Source organism: Eupeodes corollae, chromosome 2 (assembly GCF_945859685.1).
Source record: "Eupeodes corollae chromosome 2, idEupCoro1.1, whole genome shotgun sequence".
Taxonomy (NCBI): Eukaryota; Metazoa; Arthropoda; class Insecta; order Diptera; family Syrphidae; genus Eupeodes; species Eupeodes corollae.
In genome coordinates this window covers 118,034,805-118,060,425 of record NC_079148.1, presented here as the reverse complement: position 1 = coordinate 118,060,425, position 25,621 = coordinate 118,034,805, and the positions used below count along the sequence as shown (strand labels likewise).

Below are 25,621 nucleotides of genomic sequence, written 5' to 3'. Positions count from 1 at the left end.
AAAAATGTTAGCTTCCAACTAATTTTATCTTATAAGAAATATCAATAATCATTACTAAAAGTTCGTAGAAATAGATTTTCGACTCAATTATCTTTTCCAAAATTTGAAAAAAACTTTCAAGAAATGCTTCTTAAATTGGTAAAAATCGATAAAAGACTTAACTCTCGTTAACAAAAATAGATTTTGAAACGAAATGAAGTTTGGGTGGAAGGTGTATTAACATTTCTTTAACAACAAGTACCAATACTGACCATCAGTGGTTATGTAGTGGTTTAAAAAAAACACCTCTTTGGATCAAAAACAAGGTTACCTTTAAGGTTAACAAAAGTTGTGAATATCAATCTCTTTTAGAACCCAGTGACAAGATTGGCTCTATAGACATCTTACCTTGGTGAATTGAAAGACATACTATAGCTTAATCTTTACACGACCACCGAAGTTCCAAAATAACAACGTGCGAACAAATATTCCTTTAACTTAATTTTGCAATAAAATCTTCCTTGTTGAGATTCAACATAATTTTTCATCCAGTTAATTTTAAAGAAGAACAGACCAACCTTGTGTGAGCTACCGTCGCGTCTCGTTGTGCTATATTAATTCAAAAGACAAAATAGTTGCTATTTCCGCCAATTGAATCTACAGAGATTCTGCCATGATTTTCAAAATAATTTATATTCAAAAAATTGTTGAGAAATAAAAATTTAAAGCAATTAAAAGGTAAACTGATGATGCTATACTCTCTGCCTTACTCCTATCTCTGCCCTTGCCTAAGTTCATGCCCTGCATATATAGTTTACTAGTCCTTAATTATTATTCCCTACACAGCACCTGGGCTATTGCGATTTAATTTGTTACCCATTATTTACATTTACACTTAGAGAACAACAGCTAAACACAAGCATTCGTTTTGAAGAGCTCTAGGGAAAGTACGAGTATAATCAACCGCCACGTCACTACCGCCGCGTCGTTACCTCCGTCTACGCTAAGTTCTATTCTCTACCTCTTTAAATAAACACAGCACGATTAACAAACAAACAAAAGAAAACAAACATTGTATCTACTTACAGCTAGCGTTGAATTCAGGATCATAGCAAAACGCGAACAATATAACGCCAAATGTCAACCCAAAGAACGGACGTGAAAGAGAGAAAGATAGAATGAGAGAATGATAGTGTTTGGTGCTATTCCAAGGAAAAAGTAAAAACTTTTGATACAATGTAAACGGGACAAGTGACGGCCAGGCCGCGCCGGTGGCAGCGTCGTCGATGGCAATGGTGATGGCGATGGAATTGACGTAAAGCGTGAGGCATGTGGCACCTTTCTTACCTGTTGCACCTGCTAATGACAAATACGTGTTTAGAATAGCACGCTCTGGGGCACCAGCACCGACGGCCAGCACCGAATTAAAGCTTGGCCAATACACCCACAGGAAGAGTGTCCCAATCATGGCGAAAATATCCGACGTGTAATTGGCTCCCTCGTTTCGGCCAGCATCATTTTGGTCCCTGCTAGGTCGTAGCATCAGGCTGACGGCAAGCCCAAAGTATGCACCGAAGGCATGAACTGTAATGGATCCTCCGACATCGGCTATCTGTAATCGAGAACAAAATTACAAAATAAACGATTTACAGGGTTGAGGCTGATGCTGAGGCTGATGGCCATAGTCATCGGGGTATATAGAGAAGGGTTGGGACTTGGGAGTTAACATAAAAAACCTCCATCAAGGAGGACAGCTGAAGAAATGAAAACTTCCACTCAAAGGGACTAATTAATTTTATCCTGTTGTGATGTTTTTTTTCCTTTTTTTTTCCTTTTTTTATTTTTCTATCCTCCTCAGCCTTCTTTGTTGTTAAAGTTCTTCTTAGTGTGTTTGTATTTGTATATCCTTTTTTGTTGTTGGGGGTCTCGGGCTAAGAGTTGGATAGGTCTTTTCTAACTTTTAGTCCCAGAGTAAGTGGACCCTTTGCATTGGCTTCTTCTTTCTTCTTTGATCAAAGTCCTTAAATAGAATTACTGTGTATAAAGATAAGCTTCCTTACGCTTAGCATGTCCAACTGGATGAACTCGTTCACGGCAAAGAGTGCAACTTCAAACAGTGCCATAAAGAGCAACTGTATGGGGGTTGTTCGGCCCAAAAGGGCGCCCATACTAATCAACGGTACAGCAGCAGCGATGTCTGCATCAATTATACTCCCCAGGGATAAGCTGTAACAAGGCAAAAGAAGCGCATATACCAGATACTACTAGATACACTCAACTCATTTCAAAGACCAAGCAAACTACGACTAACAGTAGGTATACGTATTTTATAGCAGGATATAGGATATGTAGGATGTGGTGTATTTTAAAGTTTCCTCCTTGCAAAAGGAGGAGATGCACAAGCACAATGGAGGAATTAGTAATTAATTAGCATACCGAATGAAAGCAGTTATATCTTATATGAAAGTACATTCATGCAGGATAAAGGTCCCACATTGGGCGCCATGTTTTCTTTTTTTAGTTTGTTTATTATTTTTCGGTTTACCTTATGTGACCGGACTCCATGCGGAAGAAACCTTTAACCAGAATTGCCCATTGCACAATGAGTGCGGCTAGCAATAGTGTGTAACCAGTTGCGCTATAACCGTACTTCCGAAGGAACGTCATTAGGAAGGCAAATCCGATGAAAATCATCACATGGATATCCTGGAATTCTACAAAAATAGAAAAAAAAGTACAAAACAAAACCCAGATTAAGTGCGGGTGTGGATTAGAGATTGTATATTTAATTGAATGGTTGTTTGGAGATTTTCGTATAGTACTATAAAACTCGAGGGATTTTTAGGGGGTGGGGTTAGGGTTTTATAGACACACATAGAGAACCTCTTTCGAGATAAGCGAGCCAGTCGGTGGTATACGATTATATATGTATTTACGTATTACATGAATTCACACGATTTTAGCGGGGACAAGTTCATTAAATTGGGTTTTATCTCGAAATGTATAGTAGGTATATGTGTGTGGATACTAATTCGGAGTGTTTTTGGATTTATTAATTAATTTGGTTGCTCGTGTTAGGATTTGGGAAGTTCCTAGGAATGGATAAGCTGACAGAATACGGATCGTATAGGGATTACCTATATAATATAACAAAGCGAGAGAGAGATAGAATATCTTTGACAATTGGGGCGTAAAATAACACGAATTATAGCTTGAGGAGTGTTTTTGTTTCTGCGGAGAGAAATTATTCAACTTGGTTGTATTTTTGTTTTATTATTAAGTTAGGGATATATTTTGATGATTGTTTTAAGTAGCTTGTAATTCAGTGAGAGTGATTAATGTTGTATTTAATTATTCATCAAAAGAAAACACTTAAAGGGAAATAATAGCTTCTTATATAACAATCGCTGATGGGCTTCGGCTTCATGGTTAGGATTTAGTGCAGAAATGTTAATGTCAGCTAAGATATTAAGAAATACTTGCCCGAAAACGATGTTTATACCTTGTTCCTTAATTAAAGTTAAGAAACAATATTATTGGAATTTTAAAAAATATAAAGCATTCTATGATGGGTGAAACTTTAGGCGGAATTTTGTGTTTAAAGCTTTAAAACTTTATGATTTGACAAATACTAAAGCGTTGCTGAACTGTTAATTAGGTTTGTTCTTCTCTAAACCTCTAAGTTATATTTTTATTTATCTGATCTATTCTATTAAAGAAAATTCTCAAATTTAAGCAAGTGGTAGAAAAATATGCTATTTCAAAAGTAATTCGTTCATAATGGAAGAGCTTTCGGCATTAAAAAAAAATGTTATCACTGATTTCAAGAAACAAAAATCCATAAAGCTTTGTGTTTTGGTATGGTCTCTTACTTATCAACATCGCTGGTTGACATTTGAAATTATTCTAAAAATATGTATCGTAGAATGTACATGCATAATATAAATAATTTGATTTTAACGCTTAAAAGATGTTAATTTCTTAAGTAAATAGTAATATATCATGAGATTAATAATATATTCTCATATTGACAACTTATAATATTTCCCTCAATGTTAATTGATCTAAATTGCATTTCAATCGACTTACCACCAATTAAAACCACAAGACAATCATATTTTTCTTCAATAAATTCAACAATATTGAAAGACTTCTGCTCTTCTCGGAAATTCAATTTTCAGTGTTGCCACTTTATGAAATTTAAAATATTTTTATATTCTCAATTTATAAATTGGAAACTTTCGATTGTATTTATTTTCTGTTTTTGTACGAAATTGAGGTGCGAAAATGTTCAATTTGCCTCATTTCCTTTTTAAAGATAATAAAAGATTTGCAATGACTGATGAGGCCTGTCTTCATAACATGGTATGTCTTTGGTGCTCAGCAACAAAAAATATAGCTAAAAAGACTGTTGGGAAAAGAGGGACATACAACAGGTGTGTTGCTCCCGGAAATAAGGTAAATTGTGTCTCGACTATTTTACTACTGAATTTCTACTAACATCCTTTTAAGATTGTGTGGCCATACAAATAGAAAAAGGACACTATATAAAATGATAAAGCAAGTGGCAAAATATCTCCGAATCCTGGCAAAAAATAATTTTGCTGTTCCTAGCAAAATATTTGTTGTTGAAAGGAAACCAATTCTCAAATCATTCAACCAATGATAAATCCATCACGGCATTAGTTACTATTGTATTTCAAAATATAATATCTGTACTGTTCAGAATTTACAATTTTTTACAACATCAAATCTCAATTCTATTTTGACTTTAGTAAAACAATAAGATACAAAGTTAAAGCCAATACGGATTTATTCAGTTCAGTTGTGATGAGGATACAAGCCTCAGTCAATATATTCAACAAATAAAAACAAAGTTGTCGACCCCAAATTCTTGACAAGACAACCCACAATTTCCTTAGGTGTCCGAAAAAGAAATCACTTTTTCCAGACTTCCCTTTCAAATGGGTTTTCAGTTATGTTTTTTTTACAACCCGTGGCGTCCATTTTGTTTTGGTGATATCTGTCAAATCATTTTTTATTATTTAATTCTTTATGCTAAATCATAATGGCAAGTTACACGATTGAACAGCACGTTCAAATGATAAAACTTTATTATCAAACGAGTGTGAGTTAACACAAACGTTGCGTGCATTACACCCATTTTACGGTAGACGTGGTGGCCCTTCACAGTCGGCTCTCCAACGTTTGGTGGCCAAATTTGAGACGACCAGTTCAGTAAACAATCAGCCAACACCCATTCGTTCAAGGAAAGCAAGATCGGCCGAGAACATCGTCGCGGTCCGTGAAAGTGTACAGCAGAACTCGAGTCAGTCTAATCCTCCTCTTCTACCTGATCGTCGAACTTTTCGAGTTGTAGAAGCCGAGTAAGGTAAATGATTCTCAGAAATTATTTCTCCAGAAGAGTCCTGAAATCAAAGGTCGCTCGCTTCTCCCCTTCTCAATCCTTACCACCTCCTACGTCGGCTTTTTGCTATTATGCTTGCGAATGGCTCCTTATTCCCTGACTGTATAGTGTAACACTGTCGGTCAATACCTTTTTTCCTTCTGGGACGCTTACGGCTTAATTGCTGTTCATCTCTTCCCAATTGGGCTGGATCTGAGGTGTTATACGACCCGTGCCGATGATCAGCCAGGCTGAGTGCCAAATTTCTAAGAATAGCTCAGTCGTTAACGGAGTATCCGGATACCAGGCGACCTCCGGATTAGCTAGCCTTATCTGTGTAAGCGAATATCTGCAAAGATGGACCCCCTCTTTACTTCCGGTAACGGTACTCCAGCTACACCGGGCGGCAGTTCGGTGGCAACGTCGGCTGTCGTTGCACCTGTGACAAACATCGGAGAAGGGATTGTGCCAAGTCACTGCCCATCTTTTCATTGGCGAAAACGCATCCTCAGGTCGGTAGTGGAAAGTTCGTAAATACTGATCTTTCCACTAACAAAGAGAGGTAAACCTCTCCAAATTGCTCCTAGGAGCTCGTATAAACAACGGCGTTATGCGATTAGGATCCTTAAATCCCCTTGTTCAACATTGGAGGATGGAAGTAATCCCATCCTTATCAAGAGGCAGTAGTGAGCTAAATCCATTCTAGACAAAACTAGTCGCTACGACTTCACGTCAAAGCGACAAAGTTCTTTGGAGGAGTCCACTCCCGTCCCTAAAAAGCCCAAAGTGCAGAACACCAGCACTCCCAACATGGCTGGAGTGCCTCTCACTAAACCTTTGAGTGATGTACTTAAAGAGCCCCAACTCATATTGATGGCACGATTACCTCTGATCGTTGGCAGATGGTGAAACTGGGGCTCTCGGCTGGATCTATGCGGAAGAGTCATTGAAAATTGGACAACTCGGATCCTTGTCACCGTAAGAAGCCGAGGCGGACATTTGAATGATGTCATATTCCACACTTAACGGAATACCTCAAACACAGCTTGTTTTATTCCATTTCAACATTTAACCGCCCTTATTGAAAAGCCTTTTATATGTTCATTTTGATAAAAAACTTGATTATCGTAGAAGATGTTATTTAAAATCATTAAAGGGGCATCACTGTTTTCAATACGTCAAAATAGACACAGAATATTACATTCATTAACACCTCTCTTTACATATATGTTTTATATCAATAATTTATTTAGAAAATATAGATATACATTTATACATACAAAATATATCAACAACAAAAACTCATCTAAACTACAAGACATATCACAATCAAATCGAGTGTAATTAGTGTTAATTTGAATTTATGATGAATGTCCATACAAATTGCAACTGTCAACTATTTGCATCTTGTTAATCCCTGAGCTTATTAAGTGCGGTTGGTTTAACTATACTTCGAACATACGTTCAAGTTGACTGCATGACATTTGTATTTTCAATATTCACTTCACACCATAAACACATTTCTATTTTTTTGCTAATGGTTTGGAAAATTTATTTGAAAATTCTTTGTTCAATCAATGATTGAATTTGATGTTAGAAACATCACTGTTAGATGTTTTTTTTTCTGTTTTGAAATACATATTGCTGATTAAGCAGTGATACATTTCTCTTCGATTAGCTGATGTCTGAGGCTGTGTAAATTAATCTTATTCAAACAGCATTTATTTTAAGTGAATATTTAAGTAAAATGGGGAATATATTGAAGAAAATGGGAAGTTTGGGGTTTGGAAAATTACAAAACTTCACCACACACAAAAATATTCACACACACACACACACACACAAACTCATAGATAGATATACAATTTAATTACATTTGACTTGAAGCAGTTTATCATTCTATTTGAGACACAATAGACAGAGAGACACACTGAGTATGGGTGAGTAGGGTGTATGTATGTATATTTATGGTTTGATGTTAATTGGAACAATTAATTTTACAATTGTTTATCTAACCACGTTTGAAGATTAATTAGCCTAGGATTAAAAAAGTATCTGTGAATGATCTATGATATAAGATATATGTATCTATACGACAGTTTACCTTCTATGTAAGGTGACATAAAGCTAAAAGAAGGAGTCACACATGAGTTTGTGTAGCTTTTAGATACATAATAAGTTAAAAGTAAATTGAGTTAAAATTAGGTACTAAGGTAGGGAAAGGTAGGATGGAAGGTATAATAGATAATATGTTAGGGATTTCTTTTGGTAGGTAGGTATTTTGTCAAGATTATAAACTAAAGCCGGTTTATTATGTATGTATATTCTTTTGGTGTGTAATTAGGCAAATAAATTAGCTTAAATTATTGGAATATTAATTTTAATTTGAAAGATTAAACAACTACTGAGATAAAGAATCTAAAGAGGATACATTGCAAAGCATGTATGGGGTGTTTATTCAAGGAAGCTTAAATTTGTATGACAATGCTTGAGAAAAATTGAACAAAAAGTAACAATCGAAAAGTAGGACCAAAAATACTACTAAATTAATTTAAAGTCTAAATTAATTAGTTTTTGTATCTTTTCTATTGATTTGGAATTATGTGTTCAATTTTAATCCTTTCGGCTAGAGATATACATTTATATTATTTTTCGTCGGAGGTTTGCATGTTTGAATTCAATCTTACAAAAGTTTTAATTTTCGATTTTTAAAGTTCAATTACAAAATATGTTTAGGTTTTTTAGTTTCTGGTGGATGTGCCCTGACGAGAATGAGCTATGGTGATGACGAAGACGATGCAATTTAAACTTAAATATGGTTTTCTGGTTTCTTTTGTTGTTGTAATAAAAAAAATTAGATGACTTAGTAACCAGGGGTGGAATCGGATGAGGTGATTGAGGCTGAGATGCGACCCACACTTAAAAGTAGGTTTTCGTGTTGGATAAAAAAAGTTGTCAGTTGAATTATTCTTAAAAATATTAAAATTACCAACGACATTATTTAGAAAAAGAAAAAGTTTGGTTTAAAAAACTAGTTTTGATAAAAAGATTTTTAGTCGAAAAAAATGATACCAATTTTAGTAGCGTGTATTAATTTTTTGCAAATTGAATGAATAAAATTAATTTGAGAGATATCAAGAACCGAACATCAAATTCTACCAAATTTACGTACTATTTTTTGTAGATTTTATTTTTTTATGAAAAAATAGGCTGTTGGATTTCTATAAAAAAAATACTGAATATCGAAAACAATATTTCCTTTGAAATAAAAAGAATTTGAAGACAATATTTTTAATTTTTAAAAGCTTTTTGAGTCGTAAGTAAATTTTTACAAAGTTTTAGGATTGTTTTTTTTTAGGTGTTTATTTTTTGTAAGAAAAATTGTCTTTTAGATTTTCCTCAAAATTAGACTAAGTGTTGACAACAAAATTTTTTAATAGATAAAAGTAGTTTAAGGCCAATATCTCAAAGTTTGGAAAAGATATTTGTGTCGAAAATCAATTTTTACCAACTTTTTTTTTTGTTTAGGTTTTTATATTTTGTAAAAAAAAAACTGTCAGTTCAATTATTCTCAAATTTTTCCAATGTTGAAAACAATATTTCTTATAAGTTAAAATTAGTTGAAAGCCATAATCTCAAATTTTTGAAAAGATATTTGAGTCGAAATTTAATTTTTAACAACTTTGAGTAATGTTTTTTTTGAGTTGTTATTTTTGATAAAAAAATAATAATTCGATTTTTCACAAAATTTTACCAGATGTTAAAAACGTTGATTTTCGTTACACAAAATTGGAGAAAATCATTTTACATTCGTTCAATTTTCGAGGTGATGAAAAAAACGTCGCGAACGTACGGACGTACGAATGTACGTACAAACGGGCTCCCGGAACTTACGCCAGATTTTTTTTGGAAAAAACGCCAGAAAATGTTTTCTGCTTTAAATTGGAAAAGAAACCCAGAAACATTGGAAATTGTGCCAGACAGAAATGAAAAAAAAAACAGAAACCAAAATGGCAATTAGGCCAGAAAACCAATTGATATATTCTGGCCTAATTTCCTAATATCAGTTTGGAAAAAAAGCCAGAAAATGTTTTGCATTTTAAAAGTCGCTACTTGGTCAATATTGTAGACATTTTATCACAACATAAAAAACAGCCCCAGACATGCACCCGCGAGGGGCGTGTTGGCCATGGCGTTGCAAACGCGGCGCGGGCTGGCGCGGTTACGGCTTGGCTGCCACGCGAAAAATTACTAAAGTTTTCAATAATTATTTTTATTTGTAACAATTTATTTAACAACATAGAAAAGAACAAAATATTTTTACTAAATGTAAACTTGCACAGTGTCTGCTACGATTTCCTGGCAGCATGGACATTTGTAATTTTCATTTGAATCTGCAACTGCTTGAGCTTGCAACTTTAAGTTGCACTCCGAGCATATTTTTATATGTCTGCACGGCAGCAACACTACGTTTGGTGGAAGGGCCTGACATTTAATACATAATATTACATCAGCTTCTTTTACGTCTTCAGGATAGTAATTCTTACAGTAGATGATAAAGACAAAGAATGTGTAGTAAAACTGTTTATTTATTACAACAATTTATACAAAATACAGTTTTCTGGCGTTTTTTCCTAAACATGAAAAGGAAAAAAACCAGAAATTTTATTTCTGGCTTTTTTTCCAAATATTTTTTTCGCCTTTTTTACAGAAATGGAAAAAACGCCAGAAAATTTTTAGGAAAAAATGCCTAAAATTCCGAAATTTTGCCAGAAAAATTTGGTATTTTTTCCAAGGAAAAAAAGCCAGAATTTTGTATGCAGAATTTTCTGGCGTTTTTTCCAAAAAAAAATTCTGGCATAATTTCCGGGAGCCGTACAAACGCACACACAGACATCTTTCTAAAAATCTTTTATTTCGACTCTATTGACCTTGAAACGTCGAGAAATGTCAAATTTTCAATTTGACAAATCGGGCCCATTACAATAACTTCCTATGGGAAGTTAAAAACAAGAAAAGTAAGAACGTTATTTAAGCACAGCCAATTTGATACTTTTATGTAGATATTATAAATATATTCAGCCCTATCATGAATTCCAACATAATCCGAAATTTTTACGAATTCCGAAAAATTGTATTATGAAATCCATACAGTTACAGTTTTTCGGGATTCGTACTAGTTTTAACACACGAAACTTCGGAATTGATAGCGGAATTCATTTGTCACTCATTGCCAAAACTCTTGAAAAGTTGTTGAAATGTAATTTATGTGTGTCTAAAAATAGGGATACTATCCCTATTTCAAGATTTAACGTGGGCGTGTCGTCTTTGGCAACTTGAAAGTACTTTTAATAAAAAAACGGAGGAACTTTTCCACAGCTCCAAACGATCGGTACCCCCATACTTACGCTCCGTAAAACAGTATTGCAATTGCGGTAGCTCGAAATACTTTGTATTTAGGTATGTGCGAAACGCTGTTTCTTAGAATGCAACTTCTCGACACAGAACACATAGCAGGCTTTGCTTCCGATAATTTGGATTGTAAATGCTTTTCTTGATTCAAGTTAGATGCAATCAAAACTCTCAGATACTTGTTTTCCTTTACTATTTATGTTGGTTCTTCGTCAAACGTCCACTACTCCCTCCTGGAATATCTCCCACCACCGTTTCTGAATATCATCATTTTTGATTTAGAAAGATTTACTTCCAGATTCCATGTTTTTCAATAAAGTTGAAGCCTATTTATCATTAGCTGCATCCCGTCTATAGTTTCACCTAAAAAAAACTATATCTTCCGCGAACATCAATCCTGGAATATTCAAGCTTACAAACACCATAGTTTGCAAAATACTGTTGTTAAAATATGGGCGTTTTTTACAAAAAATAAAATAATAATTCCAAAATATTTGGGAAGGAAACTGTTCATTTTTGTGAACAAGATATCTTAAATTTTATTTAAAAATTAGATTTTAAATAAAAGTCGAAAAAAAAAATACTTTGAATTAATCAAATTGAAACGTCATCGTACATTGTAAGGCTTAATTTCTGTATGTAAACGTTTTTTTTTATTATTTAATTTAAATGTTGATAAACAGGATGCTCATTTAATATACTTAACAATTATTTCATTCAATTAACCAAAATAACATGAAATCCAATTAACAGGAGATAATACACCCGAATAGCTATTTAATGTATAACTAGGTATTTATATAGAACCTGAGTGTTTGACAACAGTTGTAGTCACTTTATCATCACCCAGGTAAATAAATTGAAATATAGGTATGTAGGTATGTATGTATTTTCGTAAAGGTAGATAAGGCACTTAATTGAATCCTTGACAACAATTTGTTTATTCATCATTTATTAACGTAAATTACCATTTAGTATGTCCTTAGAAAATAAAAACAATCATTTAAATTGTAATTGATTAAACTAATTACGTTTAATGGAATTTTGTTGAACACTAAAATAATAAAAATAATAACAACACATAGGTAAATTTATCTCAATTAAATTAAAATATTTATTTAACATTTACTTTAATTCATTACATTTGTCTACATTTTATAGTACCTGTGTACATTTATTCAATGTATTTTTAAGTTAAATGCTAATTAAGTTTGAGTTTAAAAATTGTTGTTTTATTGGAAAAATTTTGTACGTCTGTTCTTCTATTTGGTGGAAATTGAATTTTAAAATATGCATGAACTAAGAGTTTTTTGTTTATAATTTGTTTAAAACAAAGAATGCGAAAAAAGAGGCTGAAATGCTAACTTGAATAATATAAGATTGGTGTCCTTTAAAATTAATTTTGTTTGTAATTAAAACTATTATTTAAAGACTGGTGAAAATTATGAAATCAATTATTGAAGTTTAAGGTTATTTCTATGTAAATTTTCGGGATGTTCAAACTAAGTTAGGATGTTATTTTTTTGTAAACAAAAACTTTCTAAGGATGTTACTAGATATAGTAAAAAAAATTTGGGATACTAAAAAAACTTAAAGAAGGAATACTTAACATCACAACAAAAACTGTGATGATGATTGGAATCAAAAAAGAAAATTACATAATTACTTAATTTTTTATTACAATTGTTTTGATTTATTTTACTAATTTTATATTAATAGTTTGTTAATTATGGTTCAATTATTCCAAAAACAATTTCAAATTCGAATGACGGTTTATCGCCTTGCCTAAAACGTTTTTTGAGATCAAAAACACCGTTGAGATCTTCAAAGACAAAAAGTGGATTCTCCAACTTGCATTCTTCAATAGCAGGAAAAAAAGTCGGTTATCATATGACCACAATCCGAATTAACGGTGAAAGTTGTTCCATCGTCGTTTTCGAAGAAGTAAGGTCTAATCACAACTTCGGACTAATGAGCGCACCAAAAAGTGACTTGGAAATATAATGGTCTCCCTCCAATTACTTAAGGATTCTCAGAACCCCGAACATGACAATTTTGTTTATTAATATACCCACCGAGTGAGAGATTTCCTTTGTCGCTGATGAACATTTTGTATGAAAAATTGCTGTCAACCACCTGAGGTTCAAGGACCCATTCGACGTATCTACGACTTTGTAAATGGTTCAGTTGTTATGTGAGCTGGATTTTATATGGATGTAGGTGTAGAGACAAAAGCAAAATTCGCCATATTGTGCCGTAAGACAATCTTACCTAATTCCTTAGAACGACGAGGAATCGACACATTCGGGTCTTCGGCAACACTTTCACTTAGAGCAGCGATATTTTCAGTGGTACGAGAAAAACGATGATGACTAAAAGAGTTTTGTATATCTTTAATATGCCAAAGACACAGTGTGAGCATTAGGAAAAAAGGGAGTTAGATAGGAAGTGTCGGTGTAAATTTATTTTGAATTGAGCGTGGAAAGGCATTCCAAATTCGTGTAGTACGGCTAAAAAATTAATCTCAATCTAAATTTGGGCTCAAGGGTAAACTGATGGGCATTCCTAGAAGCGTGGGTAAAACGGTTAAATTGTTTGATTAGAGGAATGCAACTGGCAATTTCACTAGAGAATAGTCCATTAAAATATTGGTAAAAAAGGGTGAGACAAGAAACTTTTCGTCAATGTTTAAGTGACGTAAGCGAGTTGATGATTTTAATGTCAATAAGTTTAAGAGGCTTAAATAAGTTACTAAAGCACCAACTCAGAGATGAGAACACACGATTTTTTATTCAACATTGTACATTGCTGTGTAGGTCGGAATTTAATGAGAATCATATTTTGCCGTTGCAGTTCCACATCCGAAAAGGAGTGTTGTGAGTCTGGAAACGAATATGAAAAAGCTAAGAGTGGCAGACAGGAGATCATTTATAAAAATGATGAAGAGGGTCGGAGACAAAACGGAGCCCTGGGGCACACCAGCATTTATTTTATGAGTTTCAGACTTGCATCCGTCCAAAACAACTTGTATTGAACGGTTTGAAAGAAAATTTCTAATCCACGAAGAAGAGATTCGTCGATACCGAAAGAACGGATTTTCGATAAGAGATCAACATGTCAGACTTTATCAAATGCCTTTGAAAAATCAAATGCAATAATCCTACTTTCTCCAAAACGATGTAAAGATTTGTTCCACTGTTCGGTGAGATGAACCATGAGCTCACCAGTGGACCTATTACTACGGAAGCCGTATTGCCGGTCATTAAGAAGCTTCCGTTCCTTAAGATATTTCTTAAGCTAATAATTAATCAGCGTTTCCATGACCTTAGAAAGAAGGACGATACAAATTTTCGGGGGAAGAAGATTCACCTTTTTTTTGGGATTGGCTGAACAAATGCAGTTTTCCAACTACTCGAAACGAGCACAGAAGAAAAGGATTGATGGAAAAGCTTACGCAGTGGTTTTTCTAGCGTGGAAGAACACATCTACAGAATAAAAGCAGGAATACCATCTAGGCCAGCGGATTTATGAATGTTGAGATCTTTAAGGATTTTCTCCACAGTTCGAGTACGAAAAAAGATTGTTCCCATAGAATCATTTACACTTCCAAGAACTGGGGGAGCCATGACACTATCTGGTAAGGTGGAATTTTTGACGAACTGCCCTGCAAATAAGTTGGCTTTATCAACAGAGCTAACTAAAGGAGTGCCATTGACAACAAGCGTAGGAACCGAGAAAGAGGAAGAATTCCTCATGTTTTTCATAAATGACAAAAATTCTAAATGCCATTGGGACATAGCCTATTTTTCGTCATAATTTTTGGTCATGTAAAAATTTGATCCTTCGAATATAGGCGTTGCAGGCCTTTCTAGCTTAATTAAACTTTTTCCTAGATAACCTCTTTACAGATCGAATCGAACCATGACTTAACCTTGGGTTAAAAACTTTTTACCCTATTCGGGATAAACGTTTCCATTGCCATATGAATCATACTAGAAATCATATCTACACTAGAGTCTACATCGATACCGAGGAAGCATAGCGACCACTTAAGGATCCTGGAGAATTTATCGAGACCGTCCCAGTTGTTTTTTTTTGTACTTGATTATACGGTCAATTTGTGATAAAGACAAATTTAAGCAAATGCTTTTTATGAACACCTTGTATCCGTACAAAATATTTCATGAATGGATATACACTTAGTCTAAAAAGTCTCCTTACATCTCTGAATCAACAAAAAAGAGCTGTTGTACGGAGACTTTTTGGAATATGTGTACATACAACAAAAATACCGATCACACAATTAATAAAGCTTTTCCACTATTAAATGAAAATCGACAATTTTATTTTGTGATCATTGGTCCTACTTTTGTTCAGTATTTGAAGTACACATTATTTGCGTTTCTTTGATATGACACTCTTTTGCATACATAAAGTATACCTTCTGTTAAATAAATATTTATATTAAAAGTATTTTAAATTAAACTAGGTAATCAAATATTCAAATTAAACAGAACATAAATGTTCAAATATACTAGAGCCATACGAATGAATTTCTAAATTAATTAAGAATAAAAGTGAGAATTGAAATAAACGAACAAGAAGAAAAAAAGTAAATTTAAATTAAATGATATACCTATCTACAAAAATATCTACGAGTATAACATACAACTCAAATAACAAAAAAAATTAAAAAAATATATTCCTACCTTTTATTTGAACACCACATACCTACAGTTGCTTTCGAGCGCAGCGCCACCGTTCGTCGTGTGGATATATCAACGAAAATTTTGTGCAAAACTAATTACAATTTAATTAACAGAAATTATGTTGATTTTCTAATTCATTCAGTGCTCGTCAACTGATTTCATTTTCATGCTTCGCATTATTTTTTTGGAGTTCAACAGAAAAACAACGGAATGTCGTCGTCGATTTCATTCATGAGAACGAGACGAGAGGGAAGCCCATCCAGGCCCAGGGTAAGGATCAAAATAAAAACCCCAAAAACCTCCATGGAAATCACGCACCCGTTTTTCAGAATTCCCATGATATTTTGAATAAAGTACATCTAAATATACACATATGAGAATAATATGATGGGGGAGTATGAGTTTTTGTGTGTCTGTTTTGGAGGAGGGGTGGTTTTGTGTGTGTAGTTGTTTGTAGGAGTTGATTTTATTCTATAAATACTCGTATGTATATCCACTCATAGATACTTTGTTTGCATAAAAAGTTTTTTGTTGTTAAATAGTTCGTTAGCATGCAACAAACGTTGAGCGTGAGCTACTGATGCATCATCATTTCCTAAATATATATGCATACATATGTTTGTGTATATGTATGCATTTTCTATTATCAGGGGTGCATTTGTCGATTGTTGAAATCAAAGAAGATGTCATAATATCAGGTTCTGGGAAATCATATTTCAAAATTCAATGATTTTATTTTTGAATTTTGAGTTATTTGGATCCTTTGAATTCAGCAATTTACAGCCTGAGGGTGGCATGTACCGCAAAATTTCATGGAATATAATCACACTTGAAAATGGAATTTAGAGAACCATTAATCCGACCCTGCCCATGCTAATATTCATCATAGGTTAGGTTAGCTGCAGTTATTTTTTTGCTTTTGTTTTTATGTTTTTTTTTTGTGTGTTATGCTGTTTTTGTTTTATTCGCTTCATTCTAATTCTAATTGAATTCATGAATTCATTACGAATGAATGGGAAATGCGCGTATTTTGGCGAACATAAAACAGTGAAATTCCCATTTGGGAAAATTGTTATATTCATGTTGTTTTGGCAGGGGGAGGGGGGGGGGTATTTGAGAGAGGCTGTTGAAATATTCTCATGTTCGTATCTTAAATGTGTATGTTCATATGTACATAGGTAAGGTATGTACAGTAATGTTCAGGATATGTTTTTGGGAACCATAAAACAGGGTTTTCAATTATACATACAGATATACATATGTATGTATAAAGTAAGGGTATACCTACCCTTCACACAACATATTCATTTATTTTTCGTTTTGCTTTTCGTTACCCCTAAAATTTCAAATAGAATATTCAAGTTTTGCCTGTCGAATAAATGTTCCAAAGTGCAGTGCTTAGCGCGTTATTACAAATTGAAATGCACAACTTTTGATGAAAAAATTCGCGTGTGCGATGTGAAGTGGTGTTGTTTTTTGGGTGAGTTATAAAAAGGCAAGGGTATTTATTTTTTCATACCTACACTTTTTTTAGTAGACTCCTACAAATTTTAGGAGAGCAAAAAATTAGTTTTATGATTAAAATTATCTCATCAATTATGCGTGAGAATAAAAAAAATATATACAAATTGAAGTACTTCGAGTACAATGAAGGATTTTTCGTTTTTGATTGCATACAAAAGTTAAAACATCATAACCAATCATTTGAATTATTTTGAACATATTTTTTTTGTTTATAAAAATAATATTAATACGGAATAATTAATAATTTAGAACCTGTCTAAATATACACAGGAATATTAGTTGTTAAGAATATCTAAATATGTGATCATAAATTAATTAGTCCTTTTTTGTTTTATATCTGTTAACATATCAATTATTAATAAATATTTTTAAATCGATAGACCACAAACATTAAATTTATTAAAGCAAATGGAGCAAAATTTTAAACGAGGTATAAAGATTGTTTGCTTTGCTTTTTTTTTACTGAGGAGATGTGCTGTTTTCAATGAAATGCTATTTAATTTTTTTAACTATTTCGTAAAACGTATCAAATTTTGAAAAAGATAGGAGAACGCTTACGAGAACATTTAAGGTTGTAAAATGTGATGTAGTTAAGTCTTTATTAAACATAAAATGCACGATTGGCTCATACGAACTTGCTCCTGTATTCAAAGAATCTGTTTAAAGTACCTATATAAGATTAAAAGATATACCTGTTAAATAAGTTTGTCTTCAAAGACATAAATGCCATTTGACTTGTCAAAAAAACCGCGCGATTCATCCCAAGACACAACTCATCCTAGTACAATCCATCCCGGAAATGAAAAATACTTGTAAGCAAACTTAACGGAAACAATTGTTTGTGTATTCAACTAGTTCGTTCAAAGCTTTTTAATTTGGATAATTTTACTTAAGTTGAATATTAGAAGAACCAGGATGGAAAGTAAATTATCTGAAGATTAGAAAGAGAAAAAGCATGTATGTTTTAATTGTAAAGCGATCGCATATTGGTTGTGTAGTTAAACAGGTGTCTAAAACTCATCATAAACAAAGCTCAGCCATGTTTATGATGATAATGAGGGAATTTTATTTGTAGGTAGAAGGTACTTAATCCAATCACATTCCCTCTTTTGGGGAGAGAACGATAACTTAGGCGACATAGTTTAATGACGGATTTTTATAGAACAGTTAAAAACAATCATTTTTTTACTATGGGAGGGGGGTATATCTAACCTGTTTAGGCGGTAGGGGCAATTTAAAATAAATATTATTTAAAATGGAAAAAAATAGTTAAAAAATAACGGTAATACTTACTATTAAGTATGATACATTTTTTTAAAGCCAACATTCCGCTCTATTAGCCAGTTTTTAAATCAAATCAAAACTATGTGTAGTTTTTGAAAAAATAATTTTAAACTCAAAATTTGAGTAAAAAAAGTAAAAAAAGGTTTAAAGTGATAGAATGTAATTACAATTTTGTCAAAATAATGCGCTCTTTCTTGCTCATGCACAGTTAAAATAATCAAAAAAACAAAACTATTTTAAGATTCAAAATCTTACCTAAAAAATTAGATTGTCTTCAAAAATTTAAATGCCATTTTATAAATCAAGAAATTCGAGATTTTTAAAATTTTTTTTTTGAAAATCGTTAGAGCTGTTTTTTTTTTTAATAAGTTTTTATATATACAATTTTTAAATTTTGTTCTAAAAATATTTTTGGCGTGCAGTTGTTTAGTGATTGTACATATACGCTCAACATTTGAATTTCGTACAAAAATGTTATTTTTGAGATATAGAATTAAAACAAAAAATGTCAATATTTTTTTAAAAATCCAAAAAATAAATTATTACATTTTTGATAATCAAATATTATTAAGGCAATATAAGAGCTTATTCAAAAATAAATATTTAAATCAGTTCATAAGTTGCAGAGAAAATTTAAAAAAACAAAATAACGGTTTTATGAGCGTTACCTTTCCTGGGCAATACAAAAATAGGATTTTTTTATTAAAAGAAGCCAAATTACAAAATAAAATTTTAGAGAAAATTAAAAAAAAACTATCGGTTTGTTTTTGATAATATTCTAATTTTCTTTTTTTGACCACAAGAATTGTATGGGGGCCACTGTTTATATTGATCTTTAAAAAAACGAAATAAAACGCCTACAGCGAATCTGCTCAAAACCTTAACTTCCAAGTTTGAACTCAATCGACCCAATGGTTTAGGCTGTAGAAGTGTGGACAGACAGGCAAAACAGACCGGACGGAATCGCCTGACCCACTTTTTTCGACTTGTTACCATCGTTATATCATGTTTTATTATAATCTCGAGTTCGAAATTTTGCACGAATGCAAAACTTGCCATATAGTTCCTATATGCCGCAAGTACAAATCTATTAACAGCCCAGAAAAACAAGGCTAAACAAGCTTAACTATTTCAAACGTGAGACACACTTAAATTCCAAATTTAGAATTTTAGGATTATCATTTTTATCCCTCTACTGTATGCATTATGACCCACTTAAAAAAAAATTGTGTTGCTGGATTTACTTTTAATACAACTTGGTTAAGATAAAAAAAAACAAACAGTAAGTAAATTAAAAAAATGCCATATATGGCGTTGTATGCAGTCAGTAATTTTTCTACCAAAATAATCCTTGCCATATATGGCGTTGTATGCAGTAAAGATATTTCTTACAAATAAATGAGTTTATGTTTTTATTGATTATTTAATTCATATTTTTATTTATTTTATTTTAAGAGTATATTCAAATATGAAAAGATATACAACAATTTTTAAACAGCGCATTTGGAACAAAATATGAAACTTCGAAATTTTCTATCATTATCGCATTGCTGTCTGTGGCTTTTCCATTCTGGAAGATGACCCACTGAATCCTTACGGACTTCATTCAGAGGAGTGGGTCGCACCAAAGCTTTCTTAGCTTTTTTCTGTGTTGAGGTCGATGGACTGGAATCCATTTCGTTCTTTTCGGAGTACCAGTGATTTAAGCTGATCGACCCTTCTTTTTGTTTAACGTTTCGCCAGCTTTGCAGAAATGCTCGGCTATTGTCATCTTGAAGTCGAATAAGGGCATGTACACGGCACCTTTCTTACGCCATAAAATCCATGCATTTACTACCGAGGTCCAAGAAATGGAAGAACATTTTGTTTGGCTATTTTTTTGATCGGATTCCGATCCGGTAAAGCCCAAGCTGATGCTTGGAGATCCGCACCTCCCATGATAGGGATACTAGGTGTTACCACCAAAACCAGAACCAAATGAATGAATGAAACTGTATATTGTTAAACGGATGAAGCACGGCTTTCCTAGGTTCACCCGCTACTTTAAGTGTTTACTCTTCGACCTTATTAATTGTCATAGCGAAACTAACTTCAATAAACAATTTGAATAATATTAAATCTGAAGGAATTATAAGGATTGGCGAAGAGAAAATACATTTCACAATTTCGAACGACGATAATAGGTCCAAAAGCGGGAAGCACCTGAGGATATGGTACTTATGAAAAAAAAAATTAAGTGGCGTAAAAATCTGTTAAGAACTAATATCTAGAGACTTACAACTCTCAACTATTCTTGGGTGCGAGTATTGTTCTCAGGGATGGTTTTGACCTACAGTTTTAAGGCGAATCCGAAACGTCCAATTTGAGAAAGTACTTTTTATGAGAAAAATTACTCTTGGATTATTTGTCAATTCCTCGCCACGAGGCCGTACCCGTGGAAATATTTAAGATTGCACAGGCAGTGATCGAACCCAAGATCTCTGGCATAACAGTCCAATACAATAACCACCACTGCAACCACTACTTATTAGTGTTTAAAAAAAAAAGGAATACGTGTATCGAATATCTAATTATCAGTGTTCACGGGGGATCTGGTCCAATGAGCTGTGAATGAAATAATTTTCCGCGGTAAAAAGCAGCTGTCAAGAACGGACAAACAAGCAATAAAACTGACTTTCCCGTTTATAATATTAGTAGATTGGAGTTTTCGTATCTTGGCTTTCAGGATTCAAATTTACAAAGTAAAAAAAAATTTGGTTTATTGCACTTTCAATAGTTTGCACTCAGCATTAGGAGAGTATTAAACATGTCTTATTTTTTTCAGAACGGGGGCAGATGGCTTAGAAGTGATATGTGTTTTTGGTGATCTAATAGGTTTCACAGTGAACATTCAGAATTTCTCACTGGATTAAACAGTTGACGTCAATTCAGAAGAAGAAGCTCCCCTATCGATTAAAAGGTTGTGCAAATCGAATATTAAAAATAAATAAATTGGGTGGCGCAACAGTCCGTTGAGAACCAGGGCCTAGTGACTTACAACTCCCAATCATTCCTGTGTGCGAGTACTGTTGTCAGTAATGGAAGGGACCTACAATTTTAGGCCGGATCCGAACGGCTAATTTGAGAAAGCACTTTTTCATGACAAGAATTACTCTTGAAGGATTTGTCAATTCCTCGCAAGAGGCAGTACCCGCCTTTAATTTTTTTAAATAAGGTGGCACAGGCAGGGATTGAACCCAAGACCCCTTGCATGACAGTCCGAATATTGCTCATTAAAAAAATTATAGATATACAGGTTATGCTGCAAGCTTTTGTACGTGGTTGTATGCTCAATTCGTATCGCCATTTTTTCAAACCGTGACCCAATCTTTACCAGCAACATCTTAAAATCTCTATTTCAATCCTCTCTCAACCAGTTCGACATTAAAAAAGGTGACATTTTAGCTGCAGCAAGTGTATTGCAATTATGTCTGGAAGTCGATTTTTGGCAGTTTTTCCTACGAAGTTAAGATGTATTCTAAGTGATGTATGTAGGTGACTTTTCCGGTAATTTCTATATCTATTGGAAAGTTTAATTTAACAATTTGTCTACTTCATCAAGTTGTCAAAAACCCCAAACCTGACCAGTATAGTACATGATTTATCGCATATTAACTTTTGAGGCAAAGGATTTTTTTCCAATGACAAACTTCTAGTTGCAGTTGATAAAGTTTTTTGACTCCATTAGTTTACCTTGAAGATTTTTGGTAAAAAAAAGTTGTGGCGTTATGAGAACTATGAGGTATTTGTATTTACTAAAAAATTCAAGCGTTAAATATTCCAAGGACCACAAGTGATTGTAAGCCTCTCTAGAATGACTCCAGTGAATATTTTCACTATCGAGTTCTTAAACGATATACCACGAAAGTTGTTAAGATCCGCACTGTTTATACTCACTGTAATGCTGGGTGTTTCATTGTTGGTAAATATAAGTTGCTTTTTAAAATAATGTTGTCTTCTTTAATATTGCCAAATTGAAACTTGCTGAAAATTGGTCTTATTTCACTTGGCCTTATATCATGGCACCAAAGATAATTCAAAACGTTTAATGTTTGGGTATAAATTGTTATTAATTCATTTGGTACACCATGGCGTATGTGCAACATAATTGTATTAAGAATTGTGTTTTTTCAAGACTTAAAAATATACACTGCCCTATTTATTTTATGGTTAAATTTCAGACTCTGTACAAGTGCATTTTTGATGCTATGTTGAAGTCTTTTTCTGAGTGAGATAATTCAGTCCAAGTAGTAAAATGAATTGACCACTAACATTTTATTCAAGCCATAAAAAGACTCCTTCTTAGTTTTGATATAAATCACTTTTGTTACATAAAATTCTAGTGAGTGAAATATTAATTTAAAATTTTTTCATCATACATTCTACATCTATGTTTCCTCTTTCTTGATGACACAAAGTACTCGTAGGTAGAATATAAAAACTTCCATACCATCATGACCAGATAAAATGTCAAACCATTCTCTTATTTTTTGCCAAGTTTAAAATAAAGGTACAAATAAAAACCCTACACACCTACTATATATATAATCACTAAAGTTTATGACATATCCTTTCAAATGCATTGCTCATAATGTACATACATACATATATCTACTCTTCTAATAGTAGATATGTATAAGCTAAGTATATAAGAAGATGAGGAAAAATTGAAAAATAAAAATAATATAATCCTTTAACATGGCAAGGATTTAAAACCGCCACATGTGCCATATGAGTTATGATCTCTTAGCGTTCTAAGTGAAATGAAATGAAATGAAAGTGCAAAAAGGGAGAAATACATATTCTACTCGTATAAGTAATACTGGCAACAAAATTTCTAAGAAGAAATCCTTAATCCTCTTCTTAGATGCGGTATATGCGGTGCTCGTAAGGATTTTAAGCTACTCTGTTTATATCACACCAAACCACACTACCAAGAACACCGCTCAGTGTCGCATATCGCATCGTAAAAGTGCGCACATAAAAGCTAAACTCCCGATGGTTATAAAACTCATGACATTTCTTGTGTTTTTGTTTCTTTCTGTTTTTCTTATCCTTCATTTTGCGTTATTAGTATGGATATTATAGCGCCAACGCGAGCAATACATGAGAAATAAAATACCCAGAACTCAACTACACAGAAAACCCATTGGCATGTTTCATAAACGCGAAGCTGTGATTTGCAAAGAGTGCCATAGTGAAAGATATTTTTAACTAGAGTGGTTAAAATATTATCAAAAAAAAAATGGTAAAGCTTAACAATTTTTACTGTAAGAAGTAAAATTAAGTAATCGATACCTTAAATCTTCGTCTGTCCAAAACTGAATCACTGAGGCATAAGATCCTAATTGAGTTCCACAGCCCAGAAAACCCTTAAGCACACACAGAAAAAAGGAAAAGTGGTACCTCCTTTTTGTTTGAACATCAAACATCCTTAAATGCACTCAGTGAACACAAAAACCACCGTGATTTCTTTTGGAGTAGCTGTTAGCTGATGCAACACCATCACTAGGTATGTATGTATATAGCTATAAACTGAAGGTGTAACCAAGAATATATCTTATCTTTCCCAACACGAGACCTCGGCACACCATCAAAAGAGGTAAAAGAGCATCTCTATTCTATGTATATGTACAATGTACTGTACATGTATAAAAGACGCATCGCATTTTAAAGCACAAAATTAAATATAAAAGCACTCACGAGGGTACTTGGAAACGTGTCCTTCAGCTAATCCATCGTCTTCACTTGTTCCATCAGCAGAAGCTCCAGCTATAGACGCAGAAGCATCTTTTTCCATTGGAAGAGCTCCATCATGGTAGCGCACATAAATCCAAAATAAAAGCAGTAACGCTATTTGAACAACAAACAGGCTGACAAACCCCGATACCTTAGAGCCGCCACCGTCTGTATGCATTTTTTGGTTGATTTTAATGGGTTGATGTTTTTGTAAAGAGGTTTGTACGTTTAAGGGATTTTCTTTCTCGAAGAAATAAGATTTTAACGACAAATATTATTTTCTTTTTCTATTCTATTTATCAAGAACTAAATTGAAACGTTTTCGAGGATATCATCCGCACTCGACCGATTACAAAGACCGATTGAGATTTAGTAATGCAAGTTTGAAGGGGTTTCAGTATAAGTTTCAAGTTCACCCCTATCGTGTGGATATAAACGATTCTGAAGACCGTTCAGAGGCACTATGTTCTATTGTATTGTGTAGTCGAGAAATGATTGCTAGATAATTGAAAAATGGTTGATATCATTAGGTGGCCAGTATACGCGCTGCGCCATGGGCTATATGGGGTATAATTGAGAATTGAGAATTCTGGGGAAGGGGTTGGTTTGGTTTGGACATTTGCATATCAGTGTGATTTGCAAAAAACATACATACATTACAGAATACACAAGACACATGCCGTATTGATATAAAGTTGTTAATTAAGAAAAACAAACAAAAGTGAATTGGAATGTTTTTTTTTATGTTTTTGACCTTCGGTTTGTGAGGTAATTTATTTATTATGATTATTTTTAGTTTCAAATAGAAAAACAAGACGAGCTATCAACAAATTGATTGATTTTTGAAAATATTTTTGTCAACAATATCATCTCATAATTGATTTAATATGTAAATTAATAACTAATAGAATTGGAAGATATGCGTTTTATGTTTCCAATTGAAATACGTTTGTTATGAAGATTGAAGGTGTAAGGTTTTCCAAAGAGGACTTTTTTAAATACAACGGAAACTGTGAAAGTTTGATCGAAAATGTTAACTTTAGATTTAAAAACATTTAGGTAGGTATATGGAGTGTAGTACCCGTGGCATGATGGTTAGTGCTTTGGACTGTCATGCGAGAATTCTTGGCTTCGATCCCTGCCTATGCCATCTAAAGTTTTTTTCACGGGTACTGCCTCTTGCGAGTAACTGACATTTTCTCCAAGAGTAGTTCTTGTCATGAAAAGTGCTTTCTCAAATTAGCCGTTTGGATTCTGCTTAAAACTGTAGATCCCTTCCATCCCTGATAACAGTACTCGCACACAGGAATGGTTGAGAGTTGTCAGTCACTATAGTCCCTAGTTCTCAAACGGACTGTTGCGCCACCTAATTTAATTTAATCTTAAGGTATATGGAGTTAAAGGACCGCTAACTCTTTCACAAATCCAGCTATTTGACAATAAAAAGAAGACTTTAAGATTTGCTTTGGAGTTTGAAATGAGATGAATTGTGTTATAATCTCAAACATTAGTAATTTAAATGATGTCA

The 25,621-nt window shown here is 33.2% G+C and overlaps 1 protein-coding gene across 4 annotated transcripts in view; it reads right to left on the bottom strand.

Annotated features, from left to right (window-relative positions):
* LOC129945744 (ammonium transporter Rh type B) overlaps positions 1 to 25,621 on the bottom strand; it is a 74,496-nt gene that overhangs the window by 19,898 nt on the left and 28,977 nt on the right. For 3 of the 4 annotated variants that reach the window (XM_056055632.1, XM_056055633.1, XM_056055634.1), the window contains exons 1-4: positions 24,058 to 24,592; positions 2,525 to 2,693; positions 2,040 to 2,205; positions 1,327 to 1,591 (exon numbers count right to left, since the gene is read on the bottom strand). In XM_056055632.1, coding sequence (XP_055911607.1) covers positions 1,327 to 1,591; positions 2,040 to 2,205; positions 2,525 to 2,693; positions 24,058 to 24,271 — 814 coding nt within the window. In that variant the 5' untranslated portion in view covers positions 24,272 to 24,592. Of the gene's footprint in view, positions 1 to 1,326; positions 1,592 to 2,039; positions 2,206 to 2,524; positions 2,694 to 24,057; positions 24,593 to 25,621 lie in introns of those variants that run through there. The other variant, XM_056055636.1, reaches the window with a different exon arrangement.